The following is a 22,582-nucleotide window of genomic DNA, read 5'->3' on the forward strand; positions in this document are numbered from 1 at the left end:
CAAACTTGACCACATCAACTTCATTCCACTTCTAATGCATGCAGAACAAGTTTATGAAGCTACCTTATGAACGCTGTGAAGCTACATCTAATGGTGTTAATGTGGCGGCGTGGCGACTATCGATCCCTCGCCACTAAATACATTTGGCTTTTTAATGGCTTCAACGATCTCATATCCTTATGAAAATTGATACACAGGTCAAGAATGGTGAGCTCTTGCATCTGATAGGGGTGTCACCCATGGGGGGGGGGGACAATATGTGTCTATAGCATCCCCTTGAAATTTTCAAAAACCCCTCCCCATAGGGGTTTTTTTTGGAGTAGGAAGATGAAAATTGGTACATATGTGTATGTTGTCCAGACGCACAAAAAAGTCTCTGCCACCAATGGTCTACTCCAAACAGGAAGTCGGCCATTTTGATTTAAACTTTTCATTTTGGTGGTGATTTTGTGATTTCGACACCTTGTATTTTGACAAACTCCTCCTACAGATTTTGTTCAATTAACTTCAGATTTTGTACAGATCACCCTGAGACCATGCTGATAAAAAGTTATTAAAAGCTTTTTTCTATGTCAAGGGGTGTGGCCGCTATGGTGCCGGCCTCGCCATCAAATGCGTTTGGCTTTTTGATGGCTTCAGCGACCTCATATCCTCATGAAAATTGATACACAGGTCAAGAATGGCGAGCTCTTGCATCTGATAGGGGGCGACTACCTCTTGAAGCTCATCGAGAGAATGCCAAGAGTGTGCAAAGCAGTAATCAGAGCAAAGGGTGGCTATTTTGAAGAAACTAGAATATAAAACATGTTTTCAGTTATTTCACCTTTTTTTATTAAGTACATAACTCCACATGTGTTCATTCATAGTTTTGTTGCCTTCAGTGAGAATCTACAATGTAAATAGTCATGAAAATAAAGAAAACGCATTGAATGAGAAGGTGTGTCCAAACTTTTGGCCTGTACTGTATATCTAAGTTTCATATGATTAATCTCCAGTGGGTTTGTGTGTGTGTGTGTGTGTGTGTGTGTGTGTGTTAAGAAATGTCTTACCTCTTCTGAGCTATTTGTGTCCCCTGTTGTTATCTCTGTAGCTCTGGAAAAAAGTAAAAGATAAGGATCTATAAAGTAATCCATGACACATTCTGACCTGCCAGACTTATGCCACGACTGACAGAAAAGATAAAGTAACATTGTGTATGCACAACCACAATGCAAACCATGTCCTTTACCTTGTCTTGTCCTGGTTAGATGTGCCCTTCATAAGCAAAGATTCTGCTTGGTGTCGGCACATGTTGCTGTTGCTTTGCAACCACTTAATCAAAATCTACAAAACAAACATGATTATTGACAAGATCATCATAATCAATAATAATAATAATAATAATAATAATAATAATAATAATAATAATAGTGTTTTCAGTCTTGTATGCATTACTTTTTAGCTCACCTCTGGCAAAATGACCTGTGAAAGGAATTCCTGCTTCTCTGCTGCAGGACCAGGCACTGACAGGATATTTTCCAGTTGCCTGATAATCTCTTCTGTCTGGGTTAACAAGTAAAGACAAAACATGGAAAAAACATTTTAAAGTACCATGCTGACAGAGGAGATTAACAATACAGACATAGAAGCTTTGTGAAACTGGGTAGTTGTAAACTAGCAAGGCAACATTTTCACTATTTCCCATTTCCCATTCACCAGCATTACTCTGTCAAAAAAGACTTCTTCCCAAAACGTGCCATATTACTTTTAAAATCTTTACAAAAATGTTAGTATGCTTTCGAATATAACTTCTAGAAAATCATGATTTCAAGATATTGGTTACTCATTTACTGTTGTTTGCAATCACTTGAAGACAGGACTTGTGTGTGCAAATAAGACAAAAATAAAACACTCAACATACCTTGGTGTCACTGAATACAGTGAAATGTTCACTATATTGTTTTCGAAGGGCTGGATCAAATCCTCTGTGCTTCCACAGATACATTCTGTTGGACAGAACGTGCCCACTTTATAGGTCTCTCTCCAAATCCTGTAATATTAGAATGTATCAAATGTATCAAAGTGTACATTGCTTATACCATATAACTAGCCTCTAGCCTTTTCATATGTAACTACAGGCTAAAAAAACTGGTTTGTCTAACAAGGTCAAATTTGAATGTTTTTGTTGCGTGGTCTGGAGTCAACTCAAATCCTATTGATCGACCCTCTAAATACCAGTGACACATAAACATAGATTAAGTGCAATTTAAGAATAAAAGTAATTTAAAAATAATTTTAAAATGTTTTAAGAATAGATTAAAAGACTGACAACGCCACCTAGGGGTTTACAGAGCCCTAGGACTAGCCTACAGGTTCTTTGCAATCAGGGGTGAGCAGAGTTAAAAACAAGACCAAGGGTAAATGTTAACAGATTTATTACAATAAATCACGCTAGAAAAAATAACAGATGATGCCTAAAAATCCATTAAGTCCTTACAGCACCCCTCAGCCAGTCATTCATCATTTCCCCTTTCGGTGGAGTCACTAGCCCAAGTGGGACGCCAGCGGCTGCAGCGTTCTCAGCAACCAAAACACTTCAAATCTCAACATAAAAAATAACTATTAAATAATAATAAGCAAAAGCAAACTTCCTGTTGGGATTAGGGTATGGCTCCAACATATTTTTTTTTTTTTTTTGTAAGTGTGGTCATGATATGATGTATGCATACCAAATTCCATTCATCTATGTGTAATTAAAAGGTGGGGGCTTTAATTTTGAAAACTATTAACTCGATAACTGGGGCTATCGCTATGGTTATTTTTTGCAAGCAGCGATGAACGGGCCCTCGCACCTTCACGCAACTCGGGGGGGCTGGCAGGACGTCTTCTGACGTGTCAGTTCATTTCTGTCAAAGTTAGACATCGCATGCAGGAGTGACTTTCCATATCTTTGATACAGTGCTGGAATGACATATTTCACATTTTGTATCACTTCCTCTTTCCACTAGAGAGAGTTGGAGAGCACAGTAATTATACATCATGTTTTTGTACATCAAATATACACCACAGCATTTAACTTTCAGATAAATCGAAAGATAAGTGTTTGAGACCTACTTCCTGTCACCACTAGGTAGCACTATGAGTATCAGGAAATATGGTCATATAAATGTTTTCAGGACAGGACCAATATGAATCATGTGAAGTTTGATGGAGATCAGAACATTTACAACAAAAATATAGCAATTTCCTGTTTCATGGCGAGACATCAAAAGTAAACCCTCTGCAGCGCGCATAGACACGAATGATATGTCATGTTTGTGTACATCAAATACACACCACAGCACTGAAATTTCAGGTGAATCCAAAGATAAGTGTCTGGTAAGAAGTACTTCCTTTCACCACTAGGTGGCCCTATGACCATCACGGAATATTGTCATATAAATGTGTTCAGGGTGGGACAAATATGAATCATGTCAAGTTTGGTGGACAATGGACCATTTACTCCAAATATATAGCAATTTCCTGTTTCATGGTGAGACATCAAAAATAAACCCTCTGCAGCGCGCGTAGACACTAATGATATGTCACGTTTGTGTACATCAAATATAGACTACAGCATTGAAATTTCAGGTTAATCCAAAGATAAGTGTCTGATAAGAAGTACTTCCTTTCAACACTAGGAGGCGCTATGATTATCAGGAAATATGGTAATGAAAATGTGTTGAGGGCGGGACTAATATGAATCATGTGAAGTTTGGTGGAGATTGGACCATTTATGCCAGAGCTACAGCAATTTCGTTTTTTAATGGCGAGACCTCAATATTCAACGCTCGGCAGCAGGCGTGCCATTCAACATTGGGCAAATCCTGTGATAACTTGTGGTCACAACATAGTCACGCTTACATACACCAAGTTTGGAGCCAATCTGATTAAATCTGTAAGACAAGTTCGGTAATTTACAAGCCGTGGAAATGGGCTGGAAGTGGCACAAGTAAATTCAAAATGGCGGACTTCCTGTTGGGTTTGGAGCATGGCTCCAGGAGGCTTTTTTGTACGTAATAGAGTGTTACAGGTGCCCACCAAGTTTCATACATGCAGGTCAAACCAGCTTTGGGGGCTGCTTAATTGAAATATTCTAGGGGGCGCTGTTGAGCCATCTTGGTGCATCAAAGCACAAAAATCACATCAGACAACAGCAATTGTGACCTGTGATGTGTATGCCACGTTTGGTGAGTTTTCAAGCATCCCTTGTCCCTTCAAAACAACATCGTGTTTGATGGCAAACAAGGCGGCGCCACAGTGACAGCGTTTGATGAAAACTAAAAAGCTTCATTTTTAAGCATCATCAAGGTCTCAGGACTTAGACCAGCAAGTTTGAGGTGGGTCTGATTAACCTGCTAGAAGCGGGACATCAAAGAATGTATAAAGTAGCTTTCTGTTGCCAGAAGGTGGCGCTATGGCGGTGATACAAAATTCCTCTGTAGATGTGTTCAGGGCTGGACTGTCATCATATGTGTGAGGTTTTGGCAAGATATTCCCACGTGGAGTCAAGTTACAGCAACGTTTATCATCACGGCGAAACATCAAAGTTTGCCGCCAGGCCGTGGCCACGCCCTTTGACGAAAACTCACAGTTTCCACAATAAAACATCATCAACGTCTTATGACTTTTTTCACCAAGTTTGAAGTGGATCTAGTCAAGTCTGTAGGAGATGTACATTAAAGTCTAAAACATGACATTTCCCATTGCCAGTAGGGGGCGCTATGTTTATCTCTAATTATTGACATGTAGATATGTTCAGGGCGGGACTGTCATCAATCCTGTGAAGTTTGGCCAAAATTGGACAATGTATGCTGGAGTTATAAACTACTTCCTGTTTAGTGGTGAGACCCGTAACTTTGGCGCCATCCCACGGTCACACGCATTGACGAAAACTCAAGCTTTTGATAACTTTTCATCTTCAAGGTCTTGGGATGGGACAGACCAAGGTTTGAAGTCAATCGGATGGAATATCTAGGACTAGTTAGTTCATTTATGACCCCTGAAAATGGCCAAAAATGCACCAAAATTGCACAGTAAATTCAAAATGGCTGACTTCCTGTTGGGTTTAGAGCATGCCTCCAATAGGCTTTTTTGTACGTCTCTGGGCGTTACATAAGCCTGACGAGTTTCATACATGTAGGTTAAACTAGCTTCAGGGGCTGTTTCCTCAAACTTTTGTAGGGGGCGCTACTGAGCCATTTTTTGGAACCCGAACATGAGACCCTTAAAATATCAAATTTTTCACCAGTTCTGAGATGTGTGCAAAGTTTCATGAGTTTTCAGGTATGCTAAGCCTCCCAAAAAGGCAATTCATTTGGAGGAAGAATAATAATAATAATGATAAAAAATCCTTGCATTTCAACAGGGTCCTCTCACCGCTAGGTGCTCGGGCCCTAATAATAATAATAATGATAATAAAAAATCCTTGCATTTCAATAGGGTCCTCGCACCGCTAGGTGCTCGGGCCCTAATAATAAAAAATCCTTGCACTTCAGTAGGGTCCTCGCACCGCTAGGTGCTCGGGCCCTAATAATAATAATAATAAAAAATCCTTGCATTTCAATAGGGTCGGTGCGAGGGCCCTAATAATAAACAAAAATACTAATTAAAGCTGTAAGCAGCAATGAACACATCCTTTCACCTTTGCAGATGTCAGGGATATTAGCAGGATACCGGTTGGTTGTGCATTCCTGTGAAATTAAGACATTGCATGCAGGAGTGAGATGATGAGGTGGTGTGGAGTGCAGCCACTGGAAATGACCTTAACAGCGTCCTCTCGCCCCTCAGTGCTCAGGCCCTAATAATAATTCCTTGGGTTGCAATGGGGTCCTCACACTGTTCAGTGCTCGGGCCCCAATAAACTGGCACATACTCAATACAGTTCTGACACAAAGGGGCTTGAACTTTAATAAACCCGCACAAAAACAAAAGGGTTTCAGCACTAAATTTAACAAAAAAAAAACCAATAACAGCGACTGGCCGCAAATTATGCCAACATGAAAGGACAGCATTTTTTGTCGGTGTCTGGCACCAGAAGTCACTGATTTTGAAGTGAGACTGGGTTGGTTTTTGTTGCTATGTAATTACCTGAAACTCAGAATTGTCATTTATATCTACATTCAGAGCAGGTTCAGGGAGTCTGCCATTTTATTTTACAGTAGCCCAGAACAGACAATCCAAACACTCTAGTTAGGCCCATGAGCATTTTTGCGTTTTTGCATTGGCCACTGTAGTTCTCACACACTTGGCACACAGAAGTTTCAGTTGCTTTCAATCTGCAACCTCACCACTAGATGTCACTGAATCCTACATCGTGGACTTAAAAGGTAGAGGAGTAGAAGTATAAAGACACACAATGAAATTCACATGTTAAGTGCTAGTACCTCAGACACTTCGTAGACTAAAACTACTTTGGAGCAAATAGCATGAAAACAATGCTTGATTACTTTCATGCTAGTTTTTAGACACCAAGCATTTTACAATATTTTTGCCTTTGCTGATACGTTAACAAACTGCAGCTAATCATTCTTTCATTTTTAATCACATTTTCAGCATCTTTTGATGTATATTAAACATTCCATCTACTAAGTTTGTCACGACTCAATTCATAACTAACTAGAGATTTCTACTATCTACTGTTGTGTGGGTGCTACAATGTTGCAGGCGCTGGGGGTCATCATAGTTTTTAGACATTTAGACCTCTAGCTTTAGTGGTGGTGTTATTAGCTGGTGGAAGCAAGAGTGACAGTATGTCGTTAGAATGACTGTGCACTACTGAAGAGCAGCTAAAGTGTTAAGCCAGAGCCTCTTACCTTCAAAATACCTCATAATTTATTTCTCCTCATTTAAACTCTGAAACTCTCTGTACTTCTATCAGAACTCATTGTGACCTCTCCAGCTGCTGTAAATGTCACATCTAGGTTTTTAAGAGGTTTTCAAGGAGTGTATTACATCAAGCCAAACTTTATATTCCACCAGCCAGGTATACAAACACATTTATCATGAAGAACATAATCACATAATGCAACATCTAAACAGATAACAAGAGCAAACAGTGTGACTGCATGTGCTTCTCTTTACCAGGCAGAAAGTGTTTGAAGATGTCCAACGTTTCTTGAATACTGATGGCATCATCAACAAGGTCGTGTTTGACCTGGAAGACAGCAGGTACGTAAACAACATAAATATATACAAACTCACAAGAGGAGATTTAGATTTAGATTATGAAGATTCCGCTTCCTTTATTTGTCTTCATTTGCTCAAATGGAACAATTTGAGCAAATAATACCCCTAAAATCCAATTAGTCATCTTTGTCTCTTTGTCTGTTAGTCTTCAGTATCCGCCTGATACCTTGAGGTTTTTCTCTAAGTTTGAATGTGGGAACCTAAGAAAGGCTGTCCAGGTCCGCAGGTATGGATACACACACACACACACACACACACACACTGTTCGCACAAGTTCTAAGAAGTCAGTGAAAAGCAAATGTGATGTCATATTGTTACTCTATACAATCCTAACTCAAAAAGCCAAATATAATCAAGATAAAACCACAGAAGCAGTCTTTTTCTTCTTCTCTTCTCTTCTATAGATATGAATATGACCTCATACTGAATGCAGATGCCAACAGTAACCAGCACACCCAGTGGTTTTATTTTGAAGTCAGTAATATGGTGCCAGACTTCCCCTACCGTTTTAATGTCATCAACTGCGAGAAGAGCAACAGCCAGTTCAACTATGGTAAGAAGGTGCTTGTGTGTATGTGTGTGCATGTAGCTGTAAATAAATTTAACGTGCTGTGAATTTTGAAATATCTTATTCAAAGTGACATTTGTTTATTAATTCATTGGTGCAAATACTACATTATACAGGATTCAGTAAATTTATCAGGTGCTAATATTTCCATAACTAGTTAATTGATATTTAAATGTTACTAGCTTCTGCTAGGCTAATCTTGCATTGAAAATAAAAATATATAGTGGTGAAAGTTAAAGAGAAAGTGAAACTAACTAGCCAGCATCATAATGGATGGCCACTGGATAGACAGATGGCACAGGCGCTTCTGGTCAGCTGATGTCTGGGGATGAATGAACTACAAGCACTCCACTGGTAACATTCTCTAGTTACTTGAATTACACTTTGCATGGATAATCAAAAGTTGAGTAAAGTTTTTGTAGAAAAGACAAGATCAGATGAGCAAGTTGGTAATGTTCAATATCTAACCACACCATAGTCAAATTATTCTTAGAAAATTTCTTCACAACTCTTACTATAACACCTTGGAAAAAAATTACTACAGTTCAGACCTCATGGACCTCAATGGTGGCCCTGTGGCAAGCTCTCAGTCAGAGCCACCTGTTCAGCAGCATGGCATGAACTTTCCTGGGGAAACTAAGCAGTAGTACCCTGATAACCTGACCACATGTTCCAGTTACTTTTAAAAAAAAAAGAAAAAAAAAGTGGGGACCGCCACCGTTGCCTGCCACTCCTTGGGTACTGTCCCTGATCTAAAGTCGACATTAAAAAAATGTGCCAAACAACATAACCTTACAATATCCAGAGCCATCAGCATCTTAGGTTGATCTCGGTGAGGTGCTATGCCACTGTGGGGCCTCTTTATTGCCACGGGCATGCCATTTGGGAGCAGATCCTCAAAGTGCTCCTTTCTCAGTCTGATTATTTTCCCTGTTGTTGAGGTCAGCAGTCCTCCCTGCTGAAAACAGCTTGGAAATAGCCTGTGTTTTATTTAATGTACCAACTAGCCAAGACTCAGTCTGCCATGTCCCATGTATTTTCCTGCAACTTGACTGCTAGTGCATATGTGTACATGTAAGTGTTTTCATGTGTCCATGAATGTTTTGTGTGTACCACCTTTGTCAACTATGTATCTACTAGAAAAGCAATCACTGTAGTCATCTTCATTTCTATTATGCGTACGAGGACTCTGTCTATGTATGCACACACATACCCAATGTAATGTGTGTAGAAACATGTAGTATATCCAGATATCCATTCTTTGTTTTATCAGCATTCAGGATGAACTTCAAGTTGACCAGAAATTGCTGAACAGCATTGAAAGATAGCTGATGCTGGAAAAGGGTTATTCTGAGTAAAAGCAGAGCAAATAATGGTGTCATCAGCATACAGATGAACACCTGCATCATATACATTTAGGCACTGGCTATTTAAGTAAATTCAAAACAACAGAGGCCCTAATACTGAACGTTGAGGCACCACATTTGCAATTGTATGAGGAGCATGCCCTCCTCTTGTACATATTGCACTCTGCCCATTAAATCATTTACAAATCAAGCAATGGCTCTGTTTGATAAAACAATTTGATGTAGTCAAAATTTTGTGATCTACTGTATCAGAGGCCTTAGACAGGTCAATAAATAAATCAGCACACTGCAGTCCACTATCCAACAAATGAACCAAATCACTGACAACTTTTAAAGCAATAGTAGTAGGGCTTTGCTTTTTTCTGAACCCAGATTGATAAACAGGTGAACTGTCATTTACATGTAAAAAATATTTTATCTGTTCAGACAATAAAGATTCCAATATTTTGGTCAGGGCTAAGAGTTTAGAGATGGACCAATAACTGTTGAGCTGGGTTTGGTCACCAGTTTTTAATAAAGGCAAAACAAAAGCAGATTTCCAAATGATGAATGAGACACATACAGATTTAAAAAAGATATGTTAAATGAGCTGCAAAATAAATAAAATAAAATCAGCTGTTAGAATTTAAAAGTACTGTTCAAGAATATCAGGACTTGCTGACTTAACAGACCTCAGTGCAGGTAAACTGTAAAATTTCAAGGTTGCTCAATAATCAGAAGTAGTTTAGAATAAATGGCACTGTAGTTCATTGTAGAGTTGATGAGGCAAGCAGCCAGCTGGAGGCTGGAGCCTATCCCAGCTGACAGGCCCTGGACCCTGACAATTGAGGGGCCCTGGACCCTGGACAGGTCGCCAGACTACCACAGGGCTGACACATAAGCCCTGTTGCTACTGAGCAGTACGATACAGTTCAGTTCAGTTTGATACGCCTTTTTTTTTTTTCATTTCCACTGTGAAAAGTTGTGAATGGTACAAATGGAACCGTTCTGTATCATCCCCATTTTTGGTTCCCCCTTCTTTTGGGGTACCTGGCACACAGATCTTGTACTAAACAGTGAAGCTGTGAACACTGCAGCTCTGTTGACTGGACAATAGAGGTAGGTCACTCTGCCCAGGGCTGAGATGTTGTAGCATAAACAACAAGTAAAATAAGGGAGGCTTAGACATAGAGTTAGGGTTTACTGGTGAGAAAGTGTGTCAGCTGATACTGCTTATTCATCAGACACTATAAATTGTCAGCACTGAAAAATGTTTCCTGTCCCTTCAGACAACCAGCTCTGAGAACAATCGCTTCTTTTCACATAACCAAATTTGATCTGGATCAACACCAAATCATTTAGCTGAAGCCATGTCAGGATAACAAAAACAGTTTATGCAAGGTCATCATCTACACTATATATTTCCCCCTCTGGGGGTCATCTGCCCCCCATCAGTCAATTAAGCATTAAAACAGTTAAACCATCAGCCAATGCAAGTAAAGGCAAAAACCCAACAAACTTTCACCCTCTTCAATTAGCACTTGTTTAAATTTGTTTAACATATCAATCAGTTCAATCAAACAAAGAAGAAGGGCTGTGCGCACATCCAAAAACCGATTTAGGTACGAGGTGCAGGACAAACAGGTGAAATCAAGATAGAAGGAAAGTGTCCGCACATTGAGTTTATGCTTCCGCTTTTATTTAGCTCAAAGCTGCAAGCTTTCAACCCTATCGGGTCTTCATCAGGCAAATGAGTGACAGCAGTTCAAAGGGAAAATATATAGGCTGGCGCGTCTGTGACATCACCAGGTAGAAAATCAGTGTTTGCCATCATAGCCGGGCGGGTGATATAATAGAAGCAATTAACAATAATAAGAAGAAAACAACAATATTAAATAGCAATAGATAAGCAATGAATATTACAATATCAGTATATATAAAAAGACAACAGTGAATATAAGAAGTCAAAAGACATCATATCTATTCCAAACGACTGGTCAATAATTCTGTCATTGGAATAGCAGGAATAGTGCACATGATAAACATCAAAGATAAGTTAAAACACTGGCATATAAGGCTACACAGAGGGCACTAATTAGGCTAATACTTATAGAAAAGGTTTTATATCAAATTCCTCATTTAAACCATTAGGAGACATGGCGTTGAGGAAATAGATCCAGAAAGTTTCGTGCTGGAGGAGTTTTCTTCCTAGATCACCTCCCCTTGGATGCTTCTCTATTTTCTCCACCCCAATATATCTGAGAGCGCTGACACTGTGGTTAGCCTGTTTAAAGTGTGCGGCCACTGGATTACGTTCATCACTCTTTCTGATGTTGCTTCTATGTTCGCTGATCCTGGTACGTAACGCTCTGGATGTTTTACCCACATAAGCCAAACCACATGGGCAACAATATACCAGTGTTTTTGGATAACGTTTCCAAATAGTGACCCAAGTGGAGAGTATTTTGTACAGCACAAGGGACTCACAATATTAGTGGTTTTATTTTTAGCCTTGGGCTGAAGACTTTCAGCCTGCCTCATACGATCAAACCTGCCCCTGGCTGCACTCACCCATTCCTTTTTATGCCCCTGGTTTAAAAATCTGTTAGACAGGTCATTGGCTTGTGTAAGATAGGAGGAGTCCTGGCTGCAGATCCTGCGGACCCTATGCAACTGACTGACTGGTAAACTTTTTTTAAGAGCTTGTGGGTGGTAGCTGTCACCCCTAAGCATAGTGTTGCGGTCCGTGGGCTTGCGGAACAAATCAGTGTGGATTTGGTTATTATCCTTATAAATCAATATGTCCAAAAAGCTGATACATTCCAAACTGTATTGCAAAGTGAATTTCAAATGGTCATTACAGGAATTTAAATAATGATGGAATTTGGTCAGATGATTTGCAGTGCCGTCAAAAATCACAAAATGCAAAATATATGTTCAAAATAACCCATACATAAACATGCATAATTAGGTGCCATTTTACTGCCCATGGCTGTGCCCTTCTGTTGTACAGAGAAATCATTTTGAAAGCGAAAATAATTGTTAGTCAAGATAATGTTAGCCAGATCCAATATACATTCAGTGCTGGGGCTGGACTCTGTAGGGCGCTGGTTTAAAAAATGCTGACATGCCTCAAGCCCGCCAGTGTGTGGTATATTAGTGTGTAAACTTTGGACATGAAAAGTAGCAAATAATGCTGTGTCTGTAACATGGTTAAAACATTTGAGTAACTTTATGAAATCAATAGAGTCTCTGATATAAGAGGGAAGGGTGGTGAGCTCAGACTTGATGTGATAGTCAACATAGGCAGAGATATTTTCTGTGAGACTGCCTATACCACTCACAATAGAACTCTCAATAAGGGGAACTGTTAACCCCTTGTGTACTGTGGGAGAGTATAAAAAACAGGGTCACAGGGTCCTCTATTTTCAGAAAATCAAAAACAGTTTTATCAAATTCAAAATTGTTTAAGTGTACCATCAATTTAGAATGAACATGTGTCTTAAACCTCTGGGTAGGATCTGAAGGCAGTTTCTCGTGGAACATATTATCACACAATTGTCTTCTAATTTCAGATTCATAATCACATGCATTTTGCAAAACAATAGCTCCCCCCTTGTTGGCAGGATGTACAACAACCTGAGTGTCCTTGCTCAAATCTAATAGTGCATCCCTTTCTGCTTGAGACAAATTACTGTACACCTTGTATTCTTTTTTCTTTTTTATACATTTTTAACATCATTCTCAACCAAGCGACGATATGTGTCAAGAGAAGCGTTTCTGTTCCTTGTGGGAATAAAGGTAGACTTCTTCCTGCAGGGAGTGCAAGTAAAGTCTGTGGGCGTAGGGGTGGCAGGAGTGGGAGGTGGGGGGGGCAGAGTCCAGAGAGTGACTGTACGTGTTATACGTACTGTCCTTCTCAGAGTGGAAAAACTCTCTGAGCCTCAGATCAATTCAGTCAATCAATTTTATTTATAAAGCCCAATATCACAAATCACAATTTGCCTCACAGGGCTTTACAGCATACGGCATCCCTCTGTCCTTAGGACCCTCACAGTGGATAAGGAAAAACTCCCCCCAAAAAACCCTTTAACAGGGAAAAAAAAAAAATGGTAGAAACCTCAGGAAGAGCAAATGAGGAGGGATCCCTCTTCCAGGACAGACGTGCAATAGATGTCGTACAGAACAGATCAACATGATAAATTAACAGTAATCTATATGACACAATGAGACAGAAAGAGAGAGAGAGACAGAGAGAGAAAGAGATGCAGGACAGACAGTAATGACAGTAGCTTACAACAACAATAATGAAAGTATTAATATAATTAATAGTACAAGCTATTTTGGTACAATATGTTGAAAGTATATATTAATATCTGATAGTATACATATGTGACAATAATCATATGTGTATAATAACAGTAGAAACTTGACTAACAGCAGCAGCAGGAGGCATCTGGCAGGACCACGGCGGCAGCACAACCACACACATCACACTATCCAGGCACCATTGTGACATATAAGTTAACCTGCGAGACAGTGGAGCACAAAGGCTCATGTATTAACATCCGTTTAGCATCAGTTTAGCATCAGTTTAGCATTTGTTGTCTGTTGTGAAAATTTCTCCACAGCCCCCTTACTATCCCACACTAAATGTATTGTTGTAATCCTATCTATGGGTGACCACCTTTACCACTTGCTCTGACTGTAACAGATAATATAGACATAGATTATTCACAAGAAAGTTATAAATGTATTGTAAGTATGGCTAAACATGCTTCAAAGTTAGCACTTGCCTATGTCATTCAGTTATGTGTAATTCAAAACATGAAATCTAAGTATACATCTAAATGTGAGCATAGATTTAAAATCCAACCCTTTAAATATCTAAAATATGATTATTGGCTGAATACATGAAAAACAACAACAGTGTACACATCATATTATATATTCATAGAGAATACTAATACTTTTGCATTAAATGATTAAATGATCAAATCGAACTTCATCATTAAACAAAACTTAGATGATAATTCCAGTAACCCACATTAAAATATCACACAAAATATAAAGGAATTGTTACTTCTTTGAGAACCATAGATTAGTCTACATTAAATACAGTGGAATCCTGACTCCTCCTGCTATGGGGGTGAAATTACCTTCTTTACTCTCTCTAGCACTCTAGCACATTCTTCAAAATTGTGTTTTTCTAGGATTACTGTTAAAAATGTTGTTGGGGCTCCAACACAAACTATGCACTCATTGGACGTCATTTCCTTTACAGTATATCACACCCATTTATACCATCCATTGTGATTAGCTCATTTCCAATTTCTATCTTCTAAGGTTTTAAAACTCCATTGGGTGGGTTTATATCTTTCTTGTTGATTGAATTGGTCTTCCTCAATTGTTTGGTCTGTGGACAAAACTGTACTTGAAAATAGTTCACAAAAAATAGTGGTACCTCCAGTCACACAACACTGAATCCCAAAAATCAATGATTGTATCATCTCTAAAGGTAATTACTCTACGGGTCACATGATTTGTTAGGTTTTGAAGTGGAATTATTTTCTTATTTTTTCAGATGTTAAATTAACATTTTTAAACCTTGACAGCATTTATGGTATTACTGATTCATTAGGTTTTAGAGTTATTATATTATCAGACTGTAAAGTCACAACATCACAAGGTATTGGGGTCACTGCATCCTTCGTGTTCAAATATGTAACATTGCTAGTTCTTAGCTTAAACACATCTCTAGGTTTTGAGTACTCTGTGCTCTTCCTCGCAACAGGTCTCTACATAGTACTCATAGTCTGGGCCCTACTGATCCTTAAACACCTCAATTCTCCACTGATCAGTTGTTTTATATACAGCAATTTTACACTGATCCACTCCCATACTTTTTCCCTCTGTTGTTCATCTATGGTAATCCCACATAACATTGTGTACCTTACCTTTAATGTGATTATACACTGTCTTCTCGAAGTCTTACTTGCTGGGCTGGTAAATACACTTCCCCTTTGTACAATGTCATACTTGCCCTCTTGCTTTGCCTACATCCAAATCAAAATTTAATCACAGTGGAGACATTATTCTCCTTACCTAAGTTCAAGGTTAGTACTTCTCTAATTTCACCTATTTAAGTCATGGGTTGGAATTTGGTTTAAAGTCATGTTTGGCGAATGTGTAGTTGCATCATACTCACCTGATTCATGTCTCTTAGCTTCCCTCCATTGTGGCTGAATTACACCTTTCAGGTCCTTAAGTATCAGCACAGGCCTCTCAAGTGCTTGTCTCTCCTGTGCTTGACTTCCTGGCAACACCCAGGTCAGAAAGCTTATTAGTTTCAGTATGTGAGTCAGAGATATTTTGATATTTACCCTTTCTGTTTCATCAACATCCTGGCCTGCTGATCGTGCCTTAGGGCAGTGGTTCAAATGGTACCACGTTGACCTTCCTTCCAGCTGGACCACAGCTAGTGTTGCTCAGACCACCTTGAAGGGACCCACTCACCCTGGCTCGTTCCACTTTTACCGGAAGATCTTAATGTTGGCCTGGTCCCCTGGAACCACTGGGCTCTGCTGCCAAGTCCGGAATCTGAAACCCTGTTTTTATGTAAATGGACTAATGTATGCAGTTAGTTCATATATTCTTTTTCCTGGGGTCCCTTAAAGGGCCCTCTCAAGTAAGGTGCTGGCATGCATCTGCCTCTTAGCATTTCATGTGGAGTTAGATGTGTGCTCCTGTGTGTTTGCATGCAATAGCTCATTAGTGCAAGCAGCAAAGCATCCACCCAGTTTAGCTTGATGCTAGCACAGGTCTTGTTTAGCTTAGCTTTGAGAACCCCATTGATTCTGCCAACCCTACCCTGACCTGTTGGTTGACAAACAGCTCCCAACCACTGCTTGATTCTTACTGGGGTGCGTCCAGGCTGCTCATGCTCCCAACAAACTCCTGATGGGCCCCACTGTGAAGGTCGCCCTCCTTGGCATCCCCTGTGTGCTTGTGCAGGTAGTCGTCTATTAGTTGAGGCATGTTGATGTATCTTTGGCTGTTGTACATAAACGCTGCTGACGGGAAGCACTTGGGCGGGAGGAGGTGCAGATGGCTGTACCTCAGGTGCAGCAGGTGCAGTTCTACTTGGATTACTGCTCAAAACTGGATCTTGAACCTTTTTCTTGTAAGGTCAAGCAAGGTCATCATCTTCACGATAATACACTCCGTTTCCACCGAGCAGTACGGTATGGCGCAGTTCAGTTTGGTACGCTTTTTTTCTGTTTTCACTGTGAAAAGGTGGGTGGTCAATAGCAGATGGTTACTCTGCTCAGGGCTGAGTTGTGGCTGGTTTTGAGGCTTATGTAACCACTGTTCATACTGTGGAGAGTTTTATGAGTACACTGTACCTATAAAATGAATGGATGCTTTCCTGCCCCTTGCAGCAGCTGTAGTGGGAGTAAAAAAATAACCTAATTCACTGGCTGACTGCAGGCAACTTTTTAAGTGGAACGTTAACTTGTAATGCTACTTAATGCATGATTAGACAATGTGAATCAATCAACATACCTTAAATTTCACTTCTGACCATCACTTTAGTTTTTTTTATGACATACACTTTTGTAAGAAGTGAATCTTCAAGCGTTTAATTTCGGCTGGGTTATGTAAACTGTATGTATTCTAATCCTCACTCAGAGGAAAAAAAGGTTATGGCGTCAGTCCTGTAGATTCTGGTAACACAAAACCCCTGAGCTTGCCTTAGAGGGACTAAATGCGGACTTCTGGGTATGGCGGTGAGCCAAGCAGCAGCATAATATGTGAGCTCCCAGAAAGGTCCGACATTTTCCCCATTTTAGAGGATTCTTCAAGCCTATTTCACTATAAATCTTATGGAGAAATATAAACTGAGGAAGACTAAGACCACAGTAAACCAGGTAGTACTGGGCAGTCATGACACCAACGAAAGAGGAAATTACTGGACCTGGAGTCGGACTTCTCTGTTGCCGGTAAGCCGTTACCGCAGAGCACTATAAGCCTCCGCCATAGTCCTGTCTGTGACCCCCGTTCAACCCACAACCGCCAGGATTCGCCTGATAACATGATAATAGGGGCGCCCCAGCGCCCACTCCACTAGCTTGACGTGGAAATGAGCAGTAGTCTAGAAAACTGGCAAGTTGTTGTTTTTTTTTTTTGTTTTTTTTTTTTTTTTTGGAGGGCGCTCATGCACTCTTACATAGATTGTGCCCTGGGCGGTCGCCCACATTGCCCATAGCAAAAACTATCCCTGCCTCCTCCACACTTTGACTTATTTCCACCCTGCCAACAGTGGGACTTAAATTCATTGTGCCGACAGTGGCTTGGAAAACCACCCATAACTGTGTCACACGGTGAAGAGGGAAGAGGGAAGGCGGCTGGAGTTCCTCCAACATTTGCGGTTAGATTATCATATTTTTTTATTGACAAAAATACAGGCTGCTTCTGCTGATTTTTTATGCGCGCATGTGCCCCTAAATATTTTTTACAGTTCGCACACACCTATTTTTAGTCGCAAATGCGAGTGAAACGCTTGCACTGTCGAGCCCTGTATAAGTATTTTAAGAATATTTCCAGGACTATTATGGTTTTATTATGTTGCCCAGACGTTTTTTTTTGTTTATATTGTCAGGTCAATAGAGGAGCAAGATGTGTACATTAGACTTAAAGCTATAGTTGGTAATGTTGGAGAGCTAGCAATATTTGAAAATGGCACCTCCTCTAAGCTCCACTCCCTCCTCCCCCTCCCGTCAGTGCTCCGTCCAAAGCCACGGCTCCACAAACTTGAGCGCGCATCCTGCAGTAGGAGTCAGCAGGGCAGAGGAGAGCCGAGTAAAATAACAAATCCCCTTGAAGCAAACAAATAATTACCTGTCCAACAGAAAGACAGCGACCTCTGCATCACTTTTCAGGCCCTTCAGCTCCCTCAGTTGTCTCCACCGCTCAAAAGCCACACCGATGTTGACGTCTGGTTTGTCCTCTCGCTTTATCCAAAGCCTTTTTCGTCGCAGCCTTTTCTGCCTCCGACTTTCTTTTCTCAGCCTGTTTAGCAGGGCGAGCCGTTACGCTGGAAGTGGTACTTTTGGCTACATTTTCTCTGCCATTGTTCAGCAAACTTATTTTCCTGCTAACTTGGTATTTCTGCTGAGGAGTGTGCAGAATATTTCCGGCAATGGTGACACGTGATGAGTGCACGCAGGGAGGAGGGAGGGACAGAGGGGGGCGTGGGCAGGACAAGACATGAAGGCATCTGATTGGTTCTTTCCATTCGCACCGAGAGGCAGGGATTGGTCAGAGTTTTTACAGGCCTGCAGCTGCCACAGAGGTCGGATTTTTTTCATTCCTTTTTCTGAACACATTATGTATTGACTACTCTCAGGATGGAAGGACCATTTCACCCAGTATAACAAGAAGTGTTTCTGAACAGGATTACCAACTATAGCTTTAAGGGGTAAGATGTTAAATCAGGAGTCAGAATTACTTTAAAGGTTAATGGACTGCAAAATCCTATCAAAATAAACAAATGATTAAGTAAAATGAAAAGAGAAACACAACAAATAATCTTCTGGCAGGAGACTCATCTTTGTGATAAGGAGCATTAGAAATTTTAAGTGCGGATTTAAGAATACAGGGGTTGCAATTCTAATCTCAAATGAAGTAACGTTCCAACACACAAAACAGATAGTGGATACAGAGGGACGATATATTTAAGCAAAAGAACAAATCAATCATAAACGGATGACACTATTAAATGTGTATGGAGCCCCAGGTAATGATAAAATATTTATTAAGAAAATATTTACCACAATCACTGAAGAGACCTCAGGGTTTTTCATATGTGGTGGGAACAGAAACATACAATTAACGCACACGCTCTGGTTCACAAATATAATGTTTTTGCAAACTTGTAATATAAATTTTGGAAATGCACACAATCTGTTTTGCAAATGCACACGCTCTGGTTTACAAATATAATTTTGCTTCTCATTTGTGAACCTCTCTACATTTGTGAGAGCAGTCTGTGTGGTGAATTTTGAGACTCCCCTGATGTTGCAGGTCAACGAACGTCACCATTGGCTGATAAATCCGTCAGTCAAATTTCTGATTCTGATTGACAGATTCATCAGTTAATCAGGTGTGTTCGCTTTCAGCCAATCATATGGCTCCTTACATTTTCTCCACACTTTTAAACCAATCGCAGAGCTACTGAGCTACTGTTTGCAGCGTTCAAACAAGACGGGCCAGACTGAAACGGTGGAAGAGACATGGATCAATCTCAACCTGGAAGTAACACATTTATCTTATTATCCCCTCGTTGTAAATCACGCAATGTTTTTGAATTATAATGATTTGAAGCGTTCTGCTTAGCCAAGTAACATGTTTGAATGAACATAAACTATGAATACAGCCTTCCTGCCTTTCAGAAAATTGACCTCTTTTCTTCTTAATGGCAGGGTTTCCCATTTTTTCTAAAGCCCCCACTATTCCCCTCCCAACCCTCCATGCCTACACCTAACCAGACCTTAACCATGAAACTGTTGTTCTTGTTCTATTTTCATGAGGATGTGAGGTCGCTGAAGCCATCAAGAAGCCAAACGTATTTGGTGGCGAGGGAGGCGCCATAGCGGCCACACCTCTTGACATAGACAAGATTTTAATAACTTTTGATCAGCATGGTCTCAGGATGATCTGTACCAAACCTGAAGTTGATTGGACACATACAACACTGCCGAAATATCAAATTTTTCACCAGACCAAAGGCATTTGCCAAATTTGGTGAGTTTTTGAAATTGGGGATTAAATGTTCGTAATAATAATAATAATAATACTAATTAAAGTTGTGATTGGGCCCTCGCTCCCCCATGCAACCGTGGGGGCTTGAGGCACGTGGGGGCTGTGGCACGAAGCGAGAAGGGAGAAAAATACCTGGCAGGAGTGAAAAAACGCAATGTTTAGTTCATCCACCAGGTGGCACTTTGAGCGTAACCAGATGTGGCAGGTGCATTCAGGGATGGACCCTCATCACACATGTCAAATTTCGAGCAAATCGGACAATGCATGAAGGATTTATACCAAGTTGATGTTCCGTGGCGAAGGATGAAAAGTCGCCACTACCGCGGCCTGCAACATGACAGGACTTGTGTGTCACTGTGGAGATTCATCAACTTGATCATCATGTGGCCACAAAATGTCATTGATCAGGTCAGGAGCTTGAGGTTGGTGTTTGTCAGTGTAAAAGATGGCATTTCCTGTTTCCACAAGGGGGTGCCATGAGCAAGATTGCCTACGAGCATATGGAGGCGTTGAGGGCGGGGCTCTTATAGTGTACAGAAATTTTGAAGCAGTTTGGATGAATTATGTGGGAGAGAGAGCTGCTTGAATATGCATGGCGATGGATCAAAAATGGCAGATCTACAGACATGCAGAGCACAGCTTTTAATCAGCATGGTCTCTGGATGATCTGTAAAAAATTTGAAGTCGATTGGATGAAATCCCTAGGACTACTTCATTAAAATACAACATGTGGAAATCACGCCAAAATGACAAGTCAAAATCAAAATGGCCGACTTCCTGTTTGGAGTAGACCATTGGTGCCAGAGACTTTTATGTGCGTGTGGACAACATACACATGTGTACCAATTTTCATGTTCCAACTCCAAAAAAACCCCTATGGGGAGGAGTTTTTGAAAATTTCAAGGGGGCGCTATAGAGGCATTTCGTCCCCCCTATGGGCGACACCTCTATCAGATGCAAGAGCTGGCCATTCTTGACCTGTGTATCAGTTTTCATGAGGAGATGAGGTCGTTAAAGCCATCAAAAAGCCAAACGTATTTGGTGGCAAGGGATCGATAGTCGCCACGCCGCCACATGGACACCATTAGACGTAGCTTCACAGCGTTCACAAGGTAGCTTCACCAACTTGTTCTGCATGCATTCGAAGTGGAATGAAGTTGATGCGGTCAAGGTTGTGGCATCAGCACATGTAAAAGTAAAAACTGGTCACTTCCTGTTACCACCGGGGGGCGCTATGAGTAAGGTGGGATATTAATATATCTGGGCATTCGGGGCGGAGCCATCATCATGTCCAGCAAGTTTGAAGCTGCTGAGATCAAGTATGTGGGCGGGAGAGCCGTTTGAAATTCGATGGCAAGAAAACGAAAAGTTGCCAAAATTTTCGATAAAATAATAAAGATATAAAAAAGATATAAATTTATAGATAAAAATTATAGATATAATCAATTTATTTATTTATTAATAGGGTCCTCCGCGGACGAGTTCGTCGTCGCTCGGGCCCTAATAATAATAATAATAATAATAATAATAATGAACAGCGTGATTACAATAGGGTCCTACGGATGACTTCGTTGTCGCACGGGCCCTAATAATAATAATAATAATAATAATAAACAGCACGATTACAATAGGGTCCTACGGACAACTTTGTCATCGCTCAGACCCTAATAATAATAATAAACAGCGCGATTACAATAGGGTCCTTCGGACGGCTTCGTCGTCACTCGGGCCCTAATTATAATAATTATAATAATAAACAACAAGATTACAATAGGGTCTTCACGGACGACTTTGTTGTTGCTCGGGCCCTAATAATAAATAATTATAAATAATAAACAGCGTGATTACAATAGGGTCCTACGGACGACTTCGTCGGCGCTCTGACCCTAATAATAAACAGCGCGATTACAGTAGGGTCCTCACGGACGTCTTCGTCGTCCCTTGGGCCCTAATAATAAATAATAAACAGCGCGATTACAATAGGGTCCTACGCGGACGACTCCGTCGTCGCTTGGGCCCTAATAAACAGCACGATTTCAATAGGGTCCTACGCTCGGGCCCTAATAATATTACTTAAATTAATTTTGTAGGCTAATGTCATTACTGTCTGTCCTGCATATCTCTCTCTCTCTCTATATATCTCTCTCCATTTTTCTCTCTCTCCTCCTCCCTCTCTCTCTCTCTCTCTCAAATTCAAATTCAAATTCAAATTTGCTTTATTGGCATGAATGTCACAAATACTATGTTGCCAAAGCATAAAGACTCAATGAAACAAAACAATAATAAATGTCATAAGCATCATATAACAAGTATATACAGTTGCAATCAAATTTATTCAACCCCCATTGCATATTAGGCTTATTGGCAAAATATACAATTTCTCAGCTGTTTGCAATAAACAAATTACACAAGAACTGTTTAAGTAGTTCAATGAAACTAATATTACAAGGGTTTTGATCCAAATTCAACACAAAATGCTACTTTTAATGATTACTGCAGTCTCAAAATTATTCAACCCCTTCATGACAAGCATCTTCAGTACTTAGTAGAGCACCCTTTTGCTGTTATGACCTGCTGCAAACGTGATGCATAGCCAGACACCAGCTTCAGACAGCGTTCCTGAGGAATCTTAGCCCAT

General features: G+C 40.3%; 1 protein-coding gene across 2 annotated transcripts in view; it reads left to right on the forward strand.

Moving 5' to 3' along the window:
- agbl1 (AGBL carboxypeptidase 1) overlaps positions 1-22,582 on the forward strand; it is a 746,393-nt gene that overhangs the window by 462,631 nt on the left and 261,180 nt on the right. For both annotated transcript variants that reach the window (XM_078168290.1, XM_078168291.1), the window contains exons 15-17: positions 7,105-7,188; positions 7,352-7,432; positions 7,611-7,759. In XM_078168290.1, the coding sequence (XP_078024416.1) occupies positions 7,105-7,188; positions 7,352-7,432; positions 7,611-7,759 (314 nt within the window). The remainder of the gene's footprint in view (positions 1-7,104; positions 7,189-7,351; positions 7,433-7,610; positions 7,760-22,582) is intronic.

Source organism: Epinephelus lanceolatus, chromosome 5 (assembly GCF_041903045.1).
Source record: "Epinephelus lanceolatus isolate andai-2023 chromosome 5, ASM4190304v1, whole genome shotgun sequence".
In the NCBI taxonomy this organism is placed as follows: Eukaryota; Metazoa; Chordata; class Actinopteri; order Perciformes; family Serranidae; genus Epinephelus; species Epinephelus lanceolatus.